Here is a 23498-nt window from a genome sequence, read left to right as displayed (position 1 = left end):
ATAGAGTTGCCATATGATCCAGCAATCCCACTCCTGGACATAGATATCCAGACAAAACTAAAATTCAAAAAGATACATGCACCCCTATATTCATAGCATCACTATTTACAATAGCCAAGACGTGGAAACAACCTAAATGTCCACTGACAGATGAATGGATAAAGATGTGGTATATACATACAATGGAATATTACTCAGCCATAAAAGAAGAATGAAATAATGCCATTTGTAGCAACACAGATGGAGCAAGAGATTATCATACTAAGCGGAGTTAGAAAAAGAACAACAAATGCCATATGATATCACTTACATGTGGAATCTAAAATACGACATACATGAACATAGGTAGAAAACAGAATCACAGATATAGAGAACAAACTTGTGGTTGTCAAGGGGGAGGGGGAGTGGGGGAGGGAAGGATTGGGAATTTGGGATTGCAGATGCAAACTACTGAGTTGGCCAAAAAGTTCATTTGGGTTTTCCCGTAAGATGTTACAGAAAAACCCAAACGAACTTTTTGGCCAACCCAATATTATACATAGGATGGATAAACAACAAGGTCCTACAGTATAACACAGGGACCTATATTCAATATCCTGTGATAAACCATTATGGAAAAGAATATGAAAAAGAATATATATGTATAACTGAATCACACTGCTGTACAACAAAAATTAAGACAACATTGTAAATCATCTATACTTCAATAAAAATTTAAAATAAAGAATAAAATTACAAAAATACACACACCTAACAACAGAGCCTCAAATATATGAAGCAAAAATTGACACAATTCAAGCAGTTCTGCAGTAAGAATTGGAGATGTCAATATCCCACTTACAATAAAGGACAGAAGAACCAGAAAGGAGAATGATTAAGGAAAGAGGACTTTGACAGTACTATAGAACAACTAGACCTAACAGATACATACAGAACATTCCACCCAACAGGAGCAGAATACGTATTCTTCTAAGGGAAACATGGAACATTCTCCAAGAAAGACCATGTGATAGGTCAAAAAACAAGTCTTTAAAAATTTTCACAAGATTGAAACCACACAAAGTATTTTTTCCAATCAAAATGGAATGAAATCAGAAACCAACAACAGAAGGCAAACTGAAAAATTCACAAACACATGGAAATTTAACAAAACACTGAATTAGGCAATGGGTCAAAGTAGAAATCACAAAGCAAATTAGAAAATACCTTGAGATCAACAAAAATGAAAACACAATACACTAAAATTTATAGGACACAGAGAAAGCAATGCTGAGAGAGATTTATACCTGTAAACAACTACATTAAAAAAAAGATCTCAAATCATAACCTAACTGTATGCTTTAAGAAACTTGAAAAAGAATAATAAACTATATCCAAAGCAAGCAGAAGGAAGGAATAACAAAGATTAGAGTAGAAATAAACAAAATAGAGAATGGAAAAACAACAGGGAAAAATAAAAGCTGGTTCTTTGAGAAGACAAACAAAACTGACAAGTCTTTACCTAGACTGACTAAGAAAAAGAGAGACTCAAGTCACTAAAACCAGAAATAAAAGTAGAGATGCCTTTATAATCACATATAGAACCTGAAATGAAATATGCTGTAAACCTGCAGGAGGAAGAATAAAAAGCAGAATCTTAAATAAAAAGCTAAATTAAAAAAAACAAAAAGAAAAGTGAGACAATACTACTTATTTTACAGAAACAGGATTATAAAGGAATACTGTGAACAGCTGAATTCCAACAAACTGAATAACCTAGATAGACAAATTCCTAGAAACATATGGACTACTAAAACTGAAATGAGAAGAAACAGAAAATCTGAGTAGACCTAGAACAAGTAAGAAGATTGAATCAATAATCAAAAACCTCCCAACAATGAAAAGCCCAGAACAGAGACTTCCCCAATGGTCCAGTGGTTAAGACTCCATGCTCCCAATGCAGGGGGCCCGGGTTCAATCCCTGGTCAGGGAACTAAGATCCCACATACCGCAACTAAACCCATGTGCCGCAACTAATGAGCCCCCATACTCTAGAGCCTGCGCAATACAACTAGAGAAGCCCACATGCCACAATGAAGAGCCCACAACGAAGACCCAACACAGCCAAAAAAAAAAAAAAAAAGACCCAACACAGCCAAAAAATAAAAAAGCCCAGAACAGATGGCTTCACAGATGAATTCTACCAAACAAAGAAGAATTAACACCAATTCTTAAACTCTTTCAAAATAGTGAAAAGGAAGGAATACTTTCTATGAGGCCAGCCAGACGAAGACACTAAAAGAAAACAACAGGTATTTCGCAACAGCAAAGAAAGTTTATGGTCACATAAAAACCTGTACAAAAAGGTTTATAGCAACTCTGTTTGTAAATGCCAAAACACTGGAAGCAAACCCAAATGTCCTTCAATAGATAAATAGAAAACCTGTGGTACATGCATGTAATGGAACACTACTCGGCAATAAAAAGGAATGAACCTTTTCATACACAGAACAACCTAGATGAGGCATTATGGTGAGTGAAAGAAGTCTCAGAAGGTTACCTAGTGCATGTTTCCACTTATATGACATTCTAGAAAAGGTGATAGATCAGTGGTTGTCAGGTCTTAGGGGTAGAGGTAGGGTGTGACCACAAAAGGGAAACATTGAGAGAGTTTTTGGTGTGGTCCCATGTCCTAACTAAGGTATATCCTGTATCCTATTCTGTTTCCTGATTGTGGTGCTGGTGAAACAAATCTTTACAAGTGTTGTAACTCACAGAACTGTATATCAAATAAAAAGTCAACTTTGCTGTGGTAATTTTAAAAAATAAAAAACTTTAAAAAGCTGGTCATATTCATGTTAAATGGCCAAATGCCAGATGTGAGCAAAAGGGTAGGACACTGAGCTTGCCATCTTCCTCTTACAAATGATCTTCCTCTGAGTCACCGCCTCTGAATCCTTTTATTGTTGTGTTAAATCCATTTTGTCCTGTATTTTGATTACTTTTTAAACATGCAATGACCTCCCTTCAACCTTCCCCAATTACTCTGTTGACACTGAGGTAGGTATGTTTAACCTGCTTTATTTCTCCTACCTTAAGAAAAATAAAGTATCTTTTCTTAATAAATGTTAAGTACAATAATATGCCTGAACAATTTCTTCAGTTATTATAAATTATTATAAAACTGTGTGATAACTTTTTAGAATTCATTTACCAAAATAGATTCTCAAACATAATTTATTATTTATGCATTCTGAAAATTATTTTAGACAAATATTGACCCCAAAAGTCATCATTTTGGTCACTTCCTAAAACCGTATTTAACACTGGAAAGTGATTTACCAAAAAATATTTTGCTATTCTAGAGTTCTGTTCTATTCTATTAAAAGTATTCTTCCATTAATATAAGTCAAATTGATTCTAAAGATTTCTTTGCTGAAATATCCATATGAAAATCAAAGTGAACAAACTTCAAAAGACAATGAACTGATTTCATATCAGCAGAGTTACCCCAGTAGATAAAGAAAGCCTTCACCATTAAGAAAGGCCTTTAAAGAATTATGCCCATTCTCTTTGCTCTAATATACATGACTTACTTTAATGTAGTAATGCCAAAAGAATTATCATCGCCAGAAATTATACACAAGCCAAACAATAAGATTCTGATTAGTGGCACAAAAGATCAAAATATATATCAATTATAAACTTATAGGAGTTGATTTGCAATTAGAGTCTCCAAATATAGATTCCAGAATTTTCACTGAGTAAATGAGTTCTCCAACTAGTACCCACTCATGTATAAGTGAAATAATTTCAGCTTTAGAAAACTCAGCTGCTTTCTATCTACATGACCTCATTTATACAGAAGGAGCCTCAAAAATTTATTTTCAGATGCATATTTAACTAGAAGGCTAAAAATCAGGTAGGGGTGATATTATACTATCAATTTAAGTATGCTATTACAGAAATAAGAACATAGATTAGATATTAAATAAACCTAATTTTAAAATGCAACTAAGCTAGCACCCAAGCCAACCCATCCAACTACACAACGTGTGTGTGTGGATATGTATAAATCAATAAACAATATCACAGATAAAGAAAACTAGAACTACCTCAATAAAATGAGGCAGAAACCTCAAACCACTTAAGTTTAAGGGTGACATTTTAGGTAGCATCTCTCCCCACCTGGCCTTTTCTTCTGTAAAATGGAAATGTGACCTCTTCCAAACAAAAACGCATGGTAAGAACTGTTTCTACTTTTGCAAATAGGTATTTATCTTAGTTCAATAAGGAGAAGGAGAAGGAAGTAAATTCCTTCTCTGTGCTAAAGTATTAAAAAGCCGAAGTCAGTCTATGAAAAGCATCTAAAACAAACCAATTATAAAATATCAAATGACCCCAATTCTTATACCTATCCAACTTCTACCTACAAAACCATATGTGATAACTTTTACACTTGGTAATTTCCGAAAACATACTAATGTGGGTGACATTTCCAACCAGATGTTCCATTCTCCAGACCACATTCTCAAACACTGGATCTGCTCAAACTACCTCCAATTCGGAAGAATCACAAATAGCCTGGATATTTGTTATATTTATCTAATAAATCAATGGAAGGTACTTTTAATAGCAAACAGTCCATCAGCGTGGCACTTTGTGAACCAATACACATCCAGCAAAGAAACATCATTTATAATTGGTACATACGTTCTTTCCGGTGCTCAACTAAGCCCACAGCCTGCTTTGCTGAACATTTTGCAAACCAATTGTCCCCAAGTAAAACAGTGACTTCATTAGTATGGACAAGTTTTCCTGGCATGAAGGCAAAGGGGCCAAATGGTACCTATTGTTTAAAAAAAAAAGGAGGGGGGGGTCAAAAAAATTAAAAACACTAAAAACTACATTTTATAAAGCAGCATTAAAAGCTCTGTGTGAAGGTCCTTTTTATCTCTACACTAGGAATAATAAAATGTCAATTTCATGGAAATTTAACATTATATTAAAATTTCACTGGGAAAACCTATAGAAAGTTGTTTTAGGTTAATAAATCAACATTAAAACAAGAAAAGAGCATATTTACATATAGCTTTCAGAGAAATTAGTGTTGCTTCCGAAAGTTTATGTTTTTTGCTCATTCATAAATCTAAATGAAAGCAAACTAGAAATAAAATGTTAAGTTAATAAAGAATAACTTTGATTTTTAAAAACTGAAAATTATTTCTGAGAAAACAGTCTCTTTTTTGAGCGAAACAGGAATTAACAAATACACAGCTTTAAAGGGTTTACAAAATTTATGAAATATTTGAGCTGGTATAATAAAGAACAATACATTTTCAAAATATTTGGGCTAATTTAATTAAGAACACAGTCTTTATGAAAAAGAATATTTATGCAATGAAAGAATCTAATTCAGGGCTCACGAATAGACTGCTATGTTGATATGAAACATCATGCAAAACAAAAATCAGCAACACCTTTTTATATAAAATCAATGTTCTAGGGTTTAACTCTGGGAATTACACAACATTATGGTCTATTCCTGCTCTGGCTAACAGGAAATGACTACATGCCATATTTCTGTTGTAATTAGTTTTCTAACATAGTAAATTTGCATACCAAACATGTCAAATTTTATGCTAACATTTATGCCATCATAACATGATAATTTAATATAAATCTGAAAAAAGGCAAAGTACATACCAACTATTACTACAATTAATGTATTATTATAAAGTAAAACAAAAACAAACCTTCCTTGCTATGGCAGCTACCTCTGATCGAGGCCATCAGGAAGGCAATTTGTGAATCAATACACATAAAGCAAAGAAACATCTTTTTACTCTACACAGTTAATATCTTTACAAAAAACAACATATTACTTTAAAAGAAACACACCAAACATACCATGATATTATAAGACAACTTATCAGGCAAGGTACTGAGTCTTTCTTCAAGGGCATTATAGTCATTATCTACTTTCTTCCTGTTGACAAAAAAATACCAAATACTAAATTAATACACAAATTAACAATTCCTCAAGTAGCCTATGTATCATAAGACAAGCTAATCAAATGCCTAATTTTAGCAATTTAAAGATTAAAGTATTTTTTAATTTTAAAATCGTGTTTTTACAAAATTTAGCAACAGCATTATTCCACCATACATTTATCAAAGAATTAAGACTCTCAGGGACATTAGCTTTTAGATGTAGGACACACACATCTTGAAAATTAGTGTTTCCTAAGGTAGAGGATCATCTGAATTAAACAAGATTTGGAAATTAAGGGAGACAGTGAGTTTGGAGGGACACGGGCTCAAGATGAAGGAAGAAGAGTTGATAAAAGCTTTTGAGTGAATAAACACTGTTTTTGGAATAGAAATCACGAACACAAAATATGATCAGATGCTTCAGTTCTCCTTGGAAAACTTTAGGTTGAAAAATGTGGTAGAGTCATCAACCCTTCAGTTATTCATACTAATGTTATTAAGGTGAGAGACAATCAATCAGGGGCTAAAAGAAATTAGGTAGAGGTAATATAAAAAGCATTTCAATTGGGCCTTGGTGTCTGTTCCATGTTTTATCTAAACAGAACTACCTAAATAAAGTAATTTCAAACCACTAAAGGACGTAATTCTGTAAGAGCAGAAATGGTCATATGTTTCCACACTGTGAACCCTACTCAGTTCTCACACCTGCTGGAACTGAATAGCCCTACAATGAGATACCTCTTTTCAAACCTTCTCTGGATATGAGGTTTCCTAAGGGTTGCCTGCTAGGCTGCAGGCTGCAAGCAAAACCAGAGCACTGAAATTTTTTTAAAGCAGACGGGTGGTGGTCTCAATTTTTAAAAATAACAAAAACAAAAAACTCATCATTTCAGCAAGTAATTTAAAAGAACATGTAGATATTGTCGAATTAAAATTAGAATAAATTGCAGCATAGATAATCACTCTCCAGATAATAAAAATGGCTGCGTTATAAAAACCATGGAATTGGTTTCAGTTTACTCCTTAGCTCCCCTAAAGCAACAGTAACATAATAAAAATCATCCCATTTAGTCTTAAAAATATCAAGGAATTTCACATATATATTGTCATTCATCCTAAAATATTCCTGCAGTAAATGTCACTTATCAACATTTTCCTCTTACAAAAGAGAAAACAGAAGGAAAATGGAAAAAACCACACGTTTAAGAGAAATTAGATCTACTCTATCAAGAAGAGGTAAGCAATAAGCAATGACCTTAACATGGTCTTCTGACCTGTATTCTTTCAAGCAAGGCTTTTAATTTTCTAATGTTCTAGTGCTTTTTAAAGAATTTCTTCTCGAATCCTTTTTTATAAATAAACATAAAATGTGTTTAAGGCAAAAATGATCCTTCTGGATACATTTTTATATGAATAAAACGTTAGGAAACTTTATGAACAGGGCTATATACCAGAAAGAACATGGCTTTGAAGTCAGACCAGAGGGTCAATCCCAGATTCATCACTTAACATAAACAAATTAACCCTAGTCTTAGTATCTTCAATGGTAAAATTGGAATAATGCCTAACTATCGCACAGATTCAAAGAGGACTAAATATAAACGGTCTAACACCCTGCCCAGCACTGAACACCTACATTGAGCATCCAATGACCCTTTTTCCATGAAGTATCAAAAAAACACCAATTCTAAAATTTTAAAGAAAGACTATATTACCCACTAAAATAATTCTACTTTGTCAAATTCATTCAATTTGACACAAATAGCACAACTTACTGCTAAAAGTATAGCTAAATGTAACAATTCAGGAAGCTTTTGGAAACAGGATTGGCGCAAGTAATAAATGGGATACTGTCCATAAAGATCTGATGTGACACAATACCTGCACACAGTGAACTCAATATTAAATCTACAAACACTAGCAGTTTTAGATAAGTAATTTTACAAATGCTTAGATGTCTAAATGTTCCTACAATTGTTAAACAGCTAGTATTCAAGTTAGCATTCAATATATACTATTCCAGTAAATACACCTGAAATGGGGGGGACTTCTAACAAAACATCTCTTTTATATATTAAAAGAACAGTAGGTTCAATCAAGGTGCTACAAGAGATCAATATCAGTATTATTCCAAAGCACGTATATTCAGTTTTACACTTATCAATAATTCTCTCTAGAACAAAATGTGGACATATTGGAGAACAGTTTAAGACTGGAGTTGCTATTTCTAAATTTTGAATTGTTTTCTAAAAATACAAAAAGAAAGGAGAAGATAATTTAAAAAGCAGCTCATGCAGAAATCCTTTTTGAAGGGAGGCAAGTAGGAGTCAAGCAGTGTCTTTGGGAGAAATTATGGCTTGAGGAACTCTCTCCCTTAAATTCCCACTAGTGGAAATATCCAGCATCAAGTGCCTGGTCAAACAGTTATCTCCAAATAGTCCCTCTCATGCTTAGGGCTTAAATAATCCCATTAAAGATCACAAAGCCTATAAAACAGAAAACACAAAAATGATTCTAAGAACTAATGTGTTACGGAAGGTTGTACCTATCTTTATTTGTACCAAAATTGAATAGATGTTTTTCTATTTTACCACTGAGAAATATATAACTAAATTTTTAGAGACTGTAAAATATGTAGTCAAAGAAGGGACTGCTTAAAATAATTTTTTTTCAAATAGAAAATAAAACCCAGATATAGTTAGGATAAACCTCTCAAGCCTACTTATTTATTCTATATAGACCTCTTTGTTTGGCTTCACCATATCTGATCCTTACAGATTAGGTTCAGCCTTCAATTCTTAATTTAAAAGAATTATCCAATAAATAAGATTTAATTTGCATCAGATATCCTCATGCAATGCTCCTTATAGAAAATAAGAACTAAAGCACTGCTATAAGGCATATAAGAAATTTTTATAATCTTCTTTTGAGTCTTGCTAATCATGTGCTATAATATAATAAAAGCCTCCTGAGAAGCATCTATTGTTATTAAAAAGCAGCAGCAAAAAAAAGGACATAACTACAAACTAGCCTTAACCTTAAGGATGAAGATCAGGACAGATCTCATGAGAAATACCTTACTTTCATAAGGTTATAAAAAGTATGAGAGGGCTTCCCTGGTGGCACAGTGGTTGAGAGTCTGCCTGCCGATGCAGGGGACACGGGTTCGTGCCCCGGTCCGGGAAGATCCCACATGCCGCAGAGCGGCTGGGCCCGTGAGCCATGGCCGCTGAGCCTGCGCGACCGGAGCCTGTGCTCCGCGACAGGAGAGGCCACAACAGTGAGAGGCCCACGTACAGCAAAAAAAAAAAAAAAGAAAAAAAGTATGAGAGACAGTAAGTTAAATGATGTGTATGCTCAAGTACTTTTAGGTGAAGTATACAGATGTCCACAATTTACTGTCAAATGCATCATAAAAAAATGGATTAAGCGTTGAGGTATGGATAGATATGTGATCAAGGTTCATCTATTTAATTCTTTCAATTTTTCTGTATGTTTGAAGATTTTCATAATAGAATATTAAAAAAGGAGATGGGAGAAATATGAGAGGAACTCTTTATTTTTAGTCCTCTTCTTAAATGCAAAGGATAAAAGAAAATCTTTGTAAAGCAAAAGAAAAAGTTCTACATCCCTTCTTTGAGACAAGTGATTAAAGACTCCAATTTCCAGCTTTCAATAATAAAAAAGGAAAATAAAACAAATCACTGAAATAAAATTTTGTTAATTTTCACTTTAATGTATGAAGTTGGAATAGGCAGAAAATAGACATTAAGCCCATTTTAAAAAAATCTTCTCTATCATTCTCTTTACCTAATATCCTAAACAAAAAAGCAGAAAACACAAAGAGATGCTTAAAGGGAGAAAAGGGAAAGGGCTTTACATTAGTATTAATATTTGGGCTGATCTGGGGCAGAGTTAATGCTTTTAAGTTTTTAATTTAAGAAATTATAAAACCCAAAGATTTTGGAATATATATGAATAAATATACAATCTTCTTTAAAAATGATTTTCAGTCCATCATACCCACTCTAGAATGTCCCATTAAGCATCCAAGAAACCTTTGTTTCACTTAAATTCAACATTTATTGAGTGCCTGCTCTGCAACCAAGCCTTATGCCATATGCTGCAGGGATCATCACTCAAATATAGCATGTCTTTTTTTTTTTTGCAATGCTTTTCTGTTAAAGATCCACTGGCTTGATGGATGCCTCGGTTTTTACCTCAAAAATTAAGAAAATAGAGGAATACTGAATTCGGGCATTGTAAAGAGAGAAATCTTCTCATTTCTAAAGAAAGGAATTACTGATTTTTTTTAAGTATCCTCTTAAACAGCATAAATTATCAAGGTTATATTAAGCAATAAAAACATTCTTGAAAGACGGATCTACATTGTTGTGCCTTCTGCAATCTGATGGGAAGGGGAACACTTTTAACAATCTAAATGTATCTGTATTAAATCAACAGCATTTAAAAAAAATGGTCATGGCAAAATAAAATACTATCAAGATAAATGATAGTATTCAAAATTCAGGCAATATGGTCTCATATTCCTTTTTCTCAACTCATACCTAGGAAACATATCAGAAGATGCTGATGAAATAATCCATGTTCTTTATATTTTATAAGTCTATCAGAAAACTTTACACAGCAAAGGTGGGAGAGAGGAATTTGTGCCCTCCACCAACAACCATGCACATGTAACTTCACACTTGTCAGTTATCATTGGTACCTGTTTCTTCATCAGTATTCTTTTGCTCTGAGAATAGAATGAGATGTGAATTCAAAGTAAGAAAGTTTAAAAGTTATATAAAAACACATTACTCTAAGTGTGAAAGAAATGCCCTCAAAGTGCCTAAGTCTTAGCTTTAGGTGATGAGTTTATAGGCAATTTTTATTTTATTTTCCAAATTTTCTACAACTGATACATATTTCTGTAACACATCAGGAGAGACTTTTAAGAAAAGATGACTTTAGATGTGATAATTTATAATTGACTTAAGCTTTGAATGTTTGTGCCAGTTTCTACTTAAATCTAAGCATAATTTATAAGTTTTATCATTTCAATTTCTTGTTTTCTATACTTTAGAAAAAAAGGAAACTTTTGTTTGTTGTTCATAACCCTTTATGGTCACTGATACCTATAAAAAACTGATAAAAACTCTAGATCTTTTCCTGAGAAAAAGGCCTTGCATTTTGCATAAATTTCAATAGATCCCTTGAGGTTACTGTTTCTTTCAAGAGGTCTTACATGAGGAAAAAAATAGCAATCCTGGCTTTGAACGCACCAAATACATAAAATCCTCAAAATTATCTATAACTTGCTTGATTTAAATAAAAAGAAAAATGGGAAAACTATCACCAATTTGGTCATGAGTTCAAAATAAATTAGTAAAAAAGTTAAATTGTAAACATGCCTAATTTTTTTACAGCTTACATTTTCCTTAGTTATACACTGATAGTCACAACTTCTTTTGTCTTTAGTACATCAGAATTTAGACTTTTGTATCTCAAAACAAGAGCATGAACTCTAGATTATCACTGAATGATACACCTCTCAGTCAAGCATTGTTGCTGCAATATTTGCCCTTCATCCTCAGTGCTCTGTGCTTGAAAGTTTTATTGCATGCTGCTCTCATTTTATAAAATAAATAAATAAAAATGAACGAAAACCGAAAAAAATCAGAGTGCAAAGAAATGTAGTTTTCAAAACTAATACGGTTAAGACAAAGATGAAAAATCATGAGGTGTCCAAATCGCATTGAGGTGTAGCCTCAATCAGATATATCAAAATACTCACTGGACTTAAGCTGACTGTGAGAAACTGTGAACCAAAATATACAGACACTGGAAATACATTCAAAGACTATGTTCTAAATGATGAGATGTCATTAGGGATTTTTTTTTTTATATATAATAGCTTAAACTCTTTGGGGGAAAAAAATTCCCCTATAACATATAATTTTGCCTTTTATTTTCAGAAATGCGTTAAGTATTAAACTAGTGTGGTTTTTCCAAAAACAAAAAAAACAAAGGTGAGGGGACTCCTAGAAGTTAACAAATTCTAATTACAGTTTAAAAATAATTAACTCTTTTAAAAAAGAAAAGAAAAAAACCCTAAGCATTTACAATTTGACCACAGTGACACAACAAGAATTAAGAAGCTGAAGGGAATAAAACAAAATGTCTTAAAAAGCGAGAGGGAGAGAATTAGCTTCTCTTCAGAATTATGAGTAAGTTTATCTTTATTCTTTTATTTCTACCTTTCAGTAAATATGTATTCATTTTATATTCAGAATAAAAAATTTTTAACTTAATACAGATTTTGTTTCTTAAAAAATCATTCTTAAAACATTCAACTTGAATCTTTTTTTTCATCTTAATTTGCTTTGAAACATCATACACAAAAATTTCAAAACTTACTTAACATCCCAACCCATGTACTAAAACATGACACCAGAAAAAAAAACCTGAAGAATGACAGAGAAGGGGGTTTTTATATATGATTCCTGCCTCTTGCCCTTGCCCCTAAAGACATTTTCATAAATAACAACAGAAATCCCAACAAAAGTATGTAACACCTTCAGAAAATTGGAAGATTTTATGACACATAAAAATAAAAAAGCCCAGAGGGCCTGTACAAAACAGTGACTGAAAACTTTGTGGTCAGTATAATGAAGACTCTGAAAAATACGGTTGCCAAACTTACCTAATATTGAGGAGTGAACTCATCATCATGAATAAATGTTTTTAAAGTATTAAAGGTATGCAGATCGATATTTCATATAGTATGCATAAAAAATAAATTTCATATAAGCATATGAAGGCAAGTCAAGAAAACACTGTTTCAGGTAATTCATGAGAAACACACTACAAAACCACAGCATTGTTCAGTACTTTTGTGGGGCAAGGTATCCCTCAAAAACATCAGACGTAGATATAGATATTCACCCATTTGTATTGACTAACTAGAAAGAGGAACTGAAAGAAAGAAAAGTGGGGGGGGTGGGGGGAGAGAGAGAAAGGAAGAGTGAGAGAAAGAGAGAGAGAGAAAGGGAGAAAGAGAAAGAAAGAAAGAAAAAAGAAAGAAAGAGAAAGAAGGAAAGAAAGAATAAAGAAGGAAAGAGAAAGAAAGAAAGAAAGAATAAAGAAGGAAAGAGAAAGAAAGAAAGAAAGAAAGAAAAATCATCAAATCTTCACCTGTGATTTTTAACTATTTAGGCATGCTCTCTTGGTTATTTCTCACTATATACTTTGACTATAACCTATGCTAGAAACTAATTACTTTTCTTAAAATACTATTTTTTTCCAGTTTCCTTTGAAAAATAAAAAATGTCAAGTTTGCTTTACAATCCCCCCTCTCAAAATTCACATTCTTCAGAATTTTTACATCCAAATTTAAAGCTATTTTTTCTAAAATTAAACATCTGAGCAATATAAAATAGCTTTTTCTATATTTTCATTTAAGTTTGCTTCAGGTAATTTCATAGATATCTTTACTACTTAAAATTCTCAAGATAATTTGCAGGAAACAAGACTTTTTTTTTTACACAATTCATATGCATATAATTTATGATTACAAACAGTGCCTAACATACAGATGATTTGTATGTGCCAGGCATCAGATACCATATTCCATTTAATTCTCACAAATCAACCCAAGTAATGAGACTTCTTTTTTCTGTGGGGCATGTTCAACAGAAGTCATCTATAGTGCATTAAAAATGACCATAAATTTTTTGTCACTCCTCCCACCAACATGTGGAGTCTATTTCCCCACCTTTTGAATTTGGTCTAGTTTTATGAGTTCCTCTCACCAACAGAATGTGGCCTTGCAGCTTCCATTCTTGCTGCCCTTATAGCATCATGTAAAGTAAGCAAGATAAAAGAGCACATGGAGAGTGAGGCCCAGCTAACAGTCAAGCACTAGCCACCAGACTTGTGGGCGAGGCCATTTTGGGCAACCCAGCTACCAAAAGGCTGCAACCACACGAGTGAGCCCAAACAAGATCAGAAGAAAACAATAGAGGTAAGTTCAGTCCAATATGCACAACCAAAGAACCATATATAGGTAAATGGTTGCTGTTTTAAGCCAGTACATTTTGGAGTAATTTTATTAAAGAACAATAAATAACGGATACAACAGCTTAGCAAGGATGTATTTTGAGTTGTATAAGTCATACTCTCAGTCATGTGGCGATTATTTATTTAAAAAAATAATAAGTACCAAAAAATATTTGGTAACTCTAAAAATCAGACATTTGACACACAATGAAGTTCATGGGAACATAAAGAATAGGAGTTAATTAATGACTGAAAACAATCTCCAAAGTAGAGTATTAAATGTACAGTGTACAGTGTGATTTCATTTTTATCAAAGAGTGGGAGCATAATATATATAATTATGTGGATGAATACACATACATATACGTACATACATACACACACAAATACATACACACACCCCTTGTGCAAATAATTTCTGAAAAGATTCGCAGGGAACTGGTAAAGAGCAGTCGTTTACCAAGAAGAGAAGTGAGAACTGGAAGACAAGGGTAAGAGGGAAACTACATACCATTTATACCCTTTTGTACTTCTTAAAGTTTGAACTATATAAATACACTGCCCAATTTCAAATTTTTAATTTAAAATTTAAACAGCTAATATGCAATCTTCTATGTCTTTAGGATATATACTGAAATATTTCCAGATGAAATGAAATGCTTCAGAGTAATGTCAAAATGGAGGTGGGGTAGAGGGTAGGATAGGCTATTTTAAAAGGAAACAAACAGTTCAGATGCAATCATGAGTTGATAATCATTGAATCTGAGTGATGGGTACATGTGGGTTCAGTACAGAACTCTGTCACCCTTTGTTTGAAATTCTTCATAATAAAAGTTATTTGAAAACATTAATATAAAGCTTTAACAATACCACTCAGGAAGCCATCTCTCCATCATGATATAAGAAGATAACGGCGTGAATACAAAATATTCAGGAATATTTACAAAGCTTTGGAGGGTTTTTTGGTTTTTCCTTCTTTCTTCACCTGACAATTAGTTAAACTTTTCAAAAAAGATTTCAGAGTTACTATTGATATTTATTAAGTGCCAGTGTGGATGTTCTATAGACATTGTCTAACACTTTACCTTCAAGTTAAGTAGTTATCATCATCACTTTACAAAAAGAAAACTAAAAATCTCAGTCATTCACCCAAGGTGACAAAGTTAGTAAATGACAGGATTCAAATGTAGGTCTGTGGCTCCAAATCCCATGTTCTTTAGGGAAGAATTTAAAAGATTAAAAATTACAAATAGTCTACAAACAGAATAATCAGCCCCTAGTGGATCAAACACTAGGAAGTATATCCACATTTTAATGAGAAAATAGTGTGTGGATTTTATAATGCCTTATTTCCTGAGTTAAGTAAAAAGGATATAAGGAAAAAAAGTTGTACCTAAAAATTTTCTTAAATCTTCATTAAACTGAAAACCACTATTAGCTCTAAAAGTGATGCACAAATTCTCAACTATTAGGCTCAAACATTTCCTTTTTATCTGTTATTAATTAAACAAATACTATAAATGTCTTTAGATCACCAAAGTTCTGGGATTTAAATTAATTTTCTGGAAGAGATTTCTGGGGTCAGACTCCATTGCCCCAGACCATTTTTACTCCTACATTTCTACAAATATTTTTACTTTGTGGCCTACATTCTTAAGAAAAATTTTAAGGTAAAATATTCATACTCATCCCTTAAAGCATCCTTTAAAATTGCACAAATGAGCATAAACATCACTAGCGTAAGACTACATTTTTTTAAAAAACATGTTATTTTGCGCCTCATTATATTGGTATATACTCATAAAGAAGGGTAACTTAGGTACATGAATTGTATCTTAGACTATGCTAATGCCAAAGGTTAGAGTGAAAAGCAACATGCTTTTAAAAGCAATGCATGAGACACCCTTAAAAATAGCTCCAGTCTCTGTTCTTGCTTCCTATCTCTAACCAAATAGCACAAAATTATTGTGATTTCCCTGTTTAGTGCCCAACTATGAATTTCTCCGTGGCAGGGTCTTTCAGTTCCAAACAGCAGCATAATACTGGCATATGGCAGAAACTCAATCGTTGTTTGTGGAATTAAGATAATAAAAACATCACAAGAATTCCACAATGCTCCCTAATAGCAATTTCCTGGCTTTCAGAGGAATTGGAGACACTTGGTTTCAGTTTTTTAATATAATAAATTCGTGAATTCACTGGCCATTTGGATTCTAGCAATATCAGACCCTCATTAAAAACAAACATAGAAGTCTGCTTCCTGAGCCATATTAAAAATAATTCAGAGAAAGAAGCAAATTCTAAGTGGAAAAAATTATTTTACTTGTTTAATGTATAGATAAGGTACTATATTACTTTAAGATATGTGAAGGTAAATATGCTAAGCTGCTTTAGTTTGGAGAGCTATGGAGAACTGGAAATTGAGACTGAGTCATGTGAATCTGCCCTGAAGTAAATGTTGCATTTCTGTCTGTCAAGCTCATCAGATTTGGGTACTGCTATAGCACTTATAAAAACATTATACAAAAATTAAGCAAATATTTGGTCTTTACTTACTCAAACATTTATTAAGTGCCTATAATGTGCCAAACACAATAGGAGGTGCTGTGGATAAAGGGATGAAAACATGTCCCTTAGCCTTAAAGAATTCTCAGTCTGGTAGGGAAATAATCTTAAACCAGAAGGAAGTTGTTAGTCACACATTTGTGTAAATTAGTATCTATTCTGAGTGAATCAACCTTTTACTAATTTCGTGAATTCCTTACCAAAACCAATAAAGTCCACATTAATAAAATTTCCCTTGGGAATTATTTGTAAAATGGATCACTTTGGCCAAATTAGCAGGGGGAAAATAGTTAATTCCTTGACCAAGGACTCACATTTCAAGTTTTAACCTGGACTGAAGGTAAAATGAAAAGCGAATGGTCCATTATGGAAATACTGACAGACTTAAACCACCAGTGGATGCAACTACAACTCTGCATTTATTGAAAATTAATGAAGCCCCTGAATTTTTATTTATAAAGTGGATATTATTTAGTTTTAGATTATTTCTGCAAGCCAAAAGTCAGAATTTAATAAAGTGATGTGTACAGATTGCACTGATTTTCACTCTTATCCACTGCCTGCAGCCTATGTGCATTTAAACCAAAAAACATTTGATATACACTAACTATAAATTATTTCCTTGGAGATCTCTCAGGCATGAAGAAAAAGCCTCTTAAAATAAATTTAAAATATTATATGCTTGATGGTGTATAACCAAAGGTTTAATCTCACCGCTAAAGGGGCAGTTACCATGATTTTGCAATAACCCTGCAGACAATAATCAAGACAGCTCTTGTTGTTCTCTCACTAAAATCTTCGTAAACACAGCATGGATATATTGTAATTTGATATCTGTAAGATCAACAGCTATACCTCATGACAACTCATAAGATTTTATTCACCATTAAATTGAGCATTTTCCTCACAAGACACAGGAAAGTGTGTTATTTACCAAGCACTGTCCTATTAACTATAGATTAGCACATTAAAATAGATATGCTTGCTTTCTCTCTGCACTCTAGAAAAGTGTGGTCTCTAAATCAAGTTCTGAGATACAAGCACTTAATTAGATTTTTCAAACTTTGGGAAAATGTATCTGTGCATATTTCCATCATTATTTTAAAACAATTGATTCAAATTATTATTCTATGACATATATAAAAAATAGTCCCCAAATAGAGCTATAATTAGTCAGATTCAAAAATTCCTCTGTCTCTACTTCATAATGATAGTAACACTATTCTAACTTTAAAAAAAAGAAAAAGACAAGAAAAGAAAGGAAAAAAGAAAGCAATTAGAATAAACACAAATGGTGACACAACTTCAGGAAATCAGGGAACATGTAATTCAGTAAACGATGAAAGACAATATAAATTAGTATCAAAAGGATTCAAAATGGAGATTACTAGAAGAATTCAATTATGGGACACAAAAAATGTGTATGCTTTATTTAAATACAAATAGATGACCTCATTAGTATTTCAGAAATGTAATAAAACCATCTTTCACTCACCAATGCTGGATTTTCTCTTGGCAGTTAGTGACCACCTGTCATGAAAACAGATAACTACTCATGAAAAAACAGGGCTATGCACAAAGCTACAAAATCATTCTATCAGAAAACTACAACAGTGGCTTTACAGATTTAAAAGCACCTCAATATACATTTTTATTTGTCAAATGCACAGAGATGTGAATGTTAGTTTTTAAGCAGCACACTTTATCATACCCCTCTAACGCAGGCTGATAACTGCAGAACAAATTACAGCTTTCCGATTCATACTTTGGTACAAAACCCGCTTCATAACTATTAGGTGACATATGATATAAGATAACTAGTATTTTGTACAATCTGCAGGCCTGTTTTCAATGTTACATATTTTGTAGAATACACAAATGTTATAAATAACAAGAAACCAATGTAACATCCACATTTCATCAGTTAAAAAAAGACAGTAGTGAAAGTACTTTATTTTGTCAGTATATCTCCAAATGTTTTCACCTGTAATTTTTATTCTGATGCACTGAAAATGAGTACAGTGATATTTTTCTACTACATTTCAAGAAGAAATACTTGGGATAAAGAGATGCTCTGAACAGCCAATTTGGCCCCCCAGTGAATTATGATAAAATTTTAAGCACTTCATAGCCAGCTTAAGCTATGCTTGTAATACTAAAACAATGAAATTAAACATAAAAGCTATTTATTTGTTTTCCTTGGAGATATTTCAACAGATTCTTAAAATGCTCAGAAAACAAATTAAGAACACTAACCAGTAAGGAAAAAAAGAACACGTGAATGGCAATTTAAAAAGAAAAAAAAGCACTGTTTTCAAAGATTACTAATGTTTTTAAACTGCCCATTAATAAAAATTTTTAAACAGTAATCTCAAATACTGTAGCACCATTTTAGAGACAGAGAAACTAAGGGATAAAAACCAATATGCTTAATATAATGTCACATGAAAGACACAGCAGTATTACATGGTTTGAAACACTGCTCTTGTTCACTGTTCTAAATACCAATATTGTATCTTATATAAGCTCCATGTTTCACCCAAAAATCACAAGTCTTTTTTTTTTTTGGCCTGTCACTAAATTCCTCTATTTTATAACATTTAATTCCTGACGTAGATGTCTTCCTTTAGGACATTTTAAATAAATACTAAGGCAGCAATTCTGTACCAAAATGCATGCTGTAATCAGATACCCAACCATACTACACATTAACTCAGCATAAAAAGTCGGTTTTAGAATAAAGATCTCTCAGTAAGTATCAATCACACAGCAACACTTAATAACAGTGATAATGTACAATAGAGTACTGACTTTACATCTGGAAGAGCCAGGCTAAAACTACATCAATCCATTTCACTGTTTCTGATTCGGCAGTAATTATAAAATAGACAAACAGAATTAAATGTAAATTGAAAAGAAAAAAAAATCTTCATGAAATCCTTTTTATAAAGTTTCTATTTAACAACCCTATTAAAAGATGAGACCCAAAAACAGTCAGGATGCTTTCCAATCCCAATGCATGTGTTTCCAAGCATGAAGTGAGCCAAAAGCACAAAAAGAAAAGCCCTGCAAACCATAAGAGCAGAATGTTCATTAACCTCTACATGATAATCCTTTCGTAGCTGCATATTAACTAGTTACATATTCATAATCATTTACATTATTTAGAGGACCTTCGATGAAATTTTCTATGCAATATCCATTAGTGACAATGTTAAAGGTTATAGAAGATAAGTCTACTTAATGTTTCCAGGAAGCCTTTTTAATTAGTAAATATGTAAATTTGGCACATATGCTTTTTATGTTTAAAAAACAAGTTCCTGGTAGAATGGCATGTATTCTTGCCATCACCCTTCACTATTTAACTCTCCACTTTGCTGTAGCTATCTTCCCCCCATCCCTTTTCTTTCCTAAAATAAGTGTCCCCAAGATATTCACGGATAAAAAACCAAAAATCCATTTCATAATTTACAAGAGAAATTTTCACCACCAAAGTACTGCCTTCATTAAAGTCTTTATTAGTTTCATCCAGGGTTTGGAACAAGAGTCTTCAGTTAGACATTATCCAAATGTAGGCTAGATATTTTGAGAACCCAAGAAATAAAGGAAAACATGAAAGACGCAGGTATGAATACATACAATAGCCTTCTGATGGTATGTCTACAGTTAAATCTTTGTTTACATGATTTATAGTCCACCTAATTCCAACAAACATTTGAACCCAAGCAGCTGTATTTGTATTTGAGATATCTTTCTAGTTTTCTTTTTTATAGCAAATTATTCAAAAAGAAAAAAATTAGTAAATTTTTACAGCTTAGCTGCCAAGGAAGTTTGTGGAAAGGATAAAATCTTATGATTCAAAGTTGAACTTATCTGGGTTTTAAAATCTTTTTTTTCTGTTAAGTTAAATAACTCCAAATAACCTTATTTCTTCTGAAATGGACTCAGATTAATTATTATTAAATAAAGTGACTAAGATAGTGAGCCTGGTTCTAAAAGCAAAACAATAAAAAACATTTCATTACTTTGTTGTCCTTCACACAAGCTTTTTTACAATAAGATGGCAATCGAGGAACAATACTAGTTTATTTTTATTTTTATTTTTTTTTCAGTACGCGGGCCTCTCACTGTTGTGGCCTCTCCCACGGCGGAGCGCAGGCTCCAGATGCGCAGACCCAGCGGCCATGCCTCCCAGGCCCAGCCGCTCCACGGCATGTGAGATCCTCCCGGACCGGGGCACGAACCCGTGTCCCCTGCATCGGCAGGCGGACTCTCAACCACTGCGCCACCAGGGAAGCCCTAGTTTATTTTTTTTAAGTTAATCTGCCAAAACATGCAACTATTACTCCTAAAGCAAAAAAACTTATTGAATCAGTTTTATAAAAATAAATGGTTAGGAGCTTCCCTGTTGGTGCAGTGGTTGAGAGTCCGCCTGCTGATGCAGGGGACGCGGGTTCGTGCCCCGGTCCGGGAGGATCCCACATGCCGCGGAGCGGCTGGGACCGTGAGCCATGGCCGCTGGGCTTGCCCGTCCGGAGCCTGTGCTCCGCAACGGGAGAGGCCATGACAGTGAGAGGCCCGCGTACCGCAAAAAAAAAAAGAAAAAAAGCAGGTCTATCTAATCTCAAAGCCCATACTCACTGTATTAGACTGCTTTCAACCATCATGAATCTTACTGGGTAAAAGGAAAAGCAGCTGTTTATATCTGCAGTCTTTCTTAAAACACTGACTGATGCTGCTACTTCTCCACTTCCTCCACAAATCCACTCTCACACACTAATGAGACCTTACCAATAATGTCAGGAAAAGCAAATAAGCTTAAACTGACCAATACACTAACAAAAATCTTTATTCCTTCCAATGCCTCATACAACTCCTGGCCCTCTCAGGTCAAGCAAAGTATAAACAACAAGTTTTCCCAAACCCCATTTACACGTGTGTGTGTGTGTGTGTGTGTGTGTGTGTGTGTTGGGGGGGAGGGTAGTAGGATAGCCTTATAATTACTATCACATCTTATCATATTTTTAAGGCACTTTTAACTAATCGAGTTAGATGCCCAGGATAACAATGATAGCCTACCCAACAACCTATTTTTCTTTAGGTCAGTGTCCAGCTAACATATATGTGCATTCAGTTACAAAATACTTGGTAAGTTTTAAAACCAATGAACTATATAGAATACAGGAATAATTTTCCTTTGCTGTTTTTCCTCAGAAGCCACTTTTAAAACATTATTATAAAGAAAGGAATGAATGACTTAACATGTATTAAGACCTCCATTACTTATTTCCATTTGTGCTATTTGTTCCAGTAACAGACCACAAGGGGGCATCAACCTAGGAGTTTTCCAGGGTAAGAACAGTGCCACATTAAAACTAGACTAGAATAGAAAGCCTAAAAGGGTAAGTTTGCATGTACTTCTCTCAAAAATGCTTCACTTTACTTCTAAAACTTTTCTCACTGTATTGCAATTTCAAATTATCCCTGTACAGGTTAATGTATGAATTAACAATCTGAGGATTGTACTAATCCGAGCTGTCTACATTTACCTGGTTTGCTTCTCTTGCTAGATTATGTCTTCAAAACAGATCATATAATTTTAAAGCTGCTGAGTCAAAAAGGAAAAAATTATCAGTGGTGGCTAAAACCAATAGATACTGGACGTGCACTATTATCTTAAATGGTTGAAAATAATTTCTTAAAGGACATATTGTCAATTAATCAAATAGATGTATAAATGTCATTACCAAAATATATAAGAAGTACACTTCAACAAAATTAGTAAAACATTACAGGTCTTTTAAATAAGCCTCTCTGCAAAGAAAGGAGGAAATGACTACAGGTTCCTAAAAAGTAAATAGCAATAAGCAGTAATAAACTACAATAAACTGAGTGTTTCTGTATAAAAACAAATTTACTTTTTAAATATGCTGAAAAGTGAAAATAACAAAGGTGGGCCTTCTACTACCAAAAGTTAACTCCAATTATAAGCCACTGTTAAAACACTTAAATGTTTTTTTTCCAAAATGTAGATCGGATGGAATCAAAATTATCATCTTAATCCTTACTTTTACATTTAGCCCTGTTTTCTCCTACCCAGGCTTCTAATGCATTTCTCATAGTCAAACACAGTCTTTCTTTTTACACAAATATTGGAACCACGTTTAACATGCTTTGGTATTGTACTTCTCATTCCCTTGTTAGTTTTACCTACAAGTTAGGGCTCTTTTCAATTATTTATTATTCATAATACCAAGTATTCTAATAAATATACAGTTTTCTTACACTGGAAATTTTTTTTCAATTTTTTGAAGTATAGTTAATTTACACTGTTGTGTTAATTTATGCTGTACAGCAAAGTGATTCAGTTATACATATACATTCTTTTTCATATTCTTTTCCATTATCACAATGGAAGTAGTTAAGACTGACAACATATATTACATCCAGCGATATTTCTAGGAATGAAGCCACTGACATGTTTGGAGGGTTCTGTTTCTGGTATTATTTGAATTAGATATCCAGGAAACTCTAATTGTACCGGATGAAAGAGCAATGAGATATGGGCCAGATCTACTTTATTCACCAATGTACTCACCGCCATACAGTAAGTGTGCAACAAGTCCTTTTAAAGAAGTATAGGTCTACAATCACTTAGCCAAAAACCTCAGGAAAAAATGTTTCTCAACTTAGAACTTTTTGTAATTTAGTAAGGTAATACATTACAAGTATCATACTTTACAGAACACTTGCAAGGAAATATATGAATGTTCAAAGTGGAATAAAATGCCTCACTCAAATCAGTTCCATTGACAAATGAATATGACAAAAAACTTAGAAATAACTTTGTTTCAGTTTTTTAAGACTTCTGAATTGCAGATGGGAGATTGTGACCTGTA

General features: G+C 33.1%; 1 protein-coding gene across 1 annotated transcript in view; it reads right to left on the bottom strand.

Moving 5' to 3' along the window:
• URI1 (URI1 prefoldin like chaperone) overlaps window positions 1-23498 on the bottom strand; it is a 65345-nt gene that overhangs the window by 20825 nt on the left and 21022 nt on the right. Inside the window, exons 2-4 of the mRNA XM_029207569.1 lie at window positions 18095-18129; window positions 5890-5968; window positions 4693-4828 (exon numbers count right to left, since the gene is read on the bottom strand). Of these exons, the coding sequence (XP_029063402.1) occupies window positions 4693-4828; window positions 5890-5968; window positions 18095-18129 (250 nt within the window). The remainder of the gene's footprint in view (window positions 1-4692; window positions 4829-5889; window positions 5969-18094; window positions 18130-23498) is intronic.

The sequence above is a fragment of the Monodon monoceros genome, unplaced genomic scaffold (assembly GCF_005190385.1).
Source record: "Monodon monoceros isolate NGI ecotype Baffin Bay Population unplaced genomic scaffold, NGI_Narwhal_1 Super_Scaffold_10, whole genome shotgun sequence".
Classification (NCBI taxonomy): Eukaryota; Metazoa; Chordata; class Mammalia; order Artiodactyla; family Monodontidae; genus Monodon; species Monodon monoceros.
The sequence above is the reverse complement of the archived record's forward strand: the minus strand, read 5'-3'. Positions and strand labels throughout refer to the sequence as shown.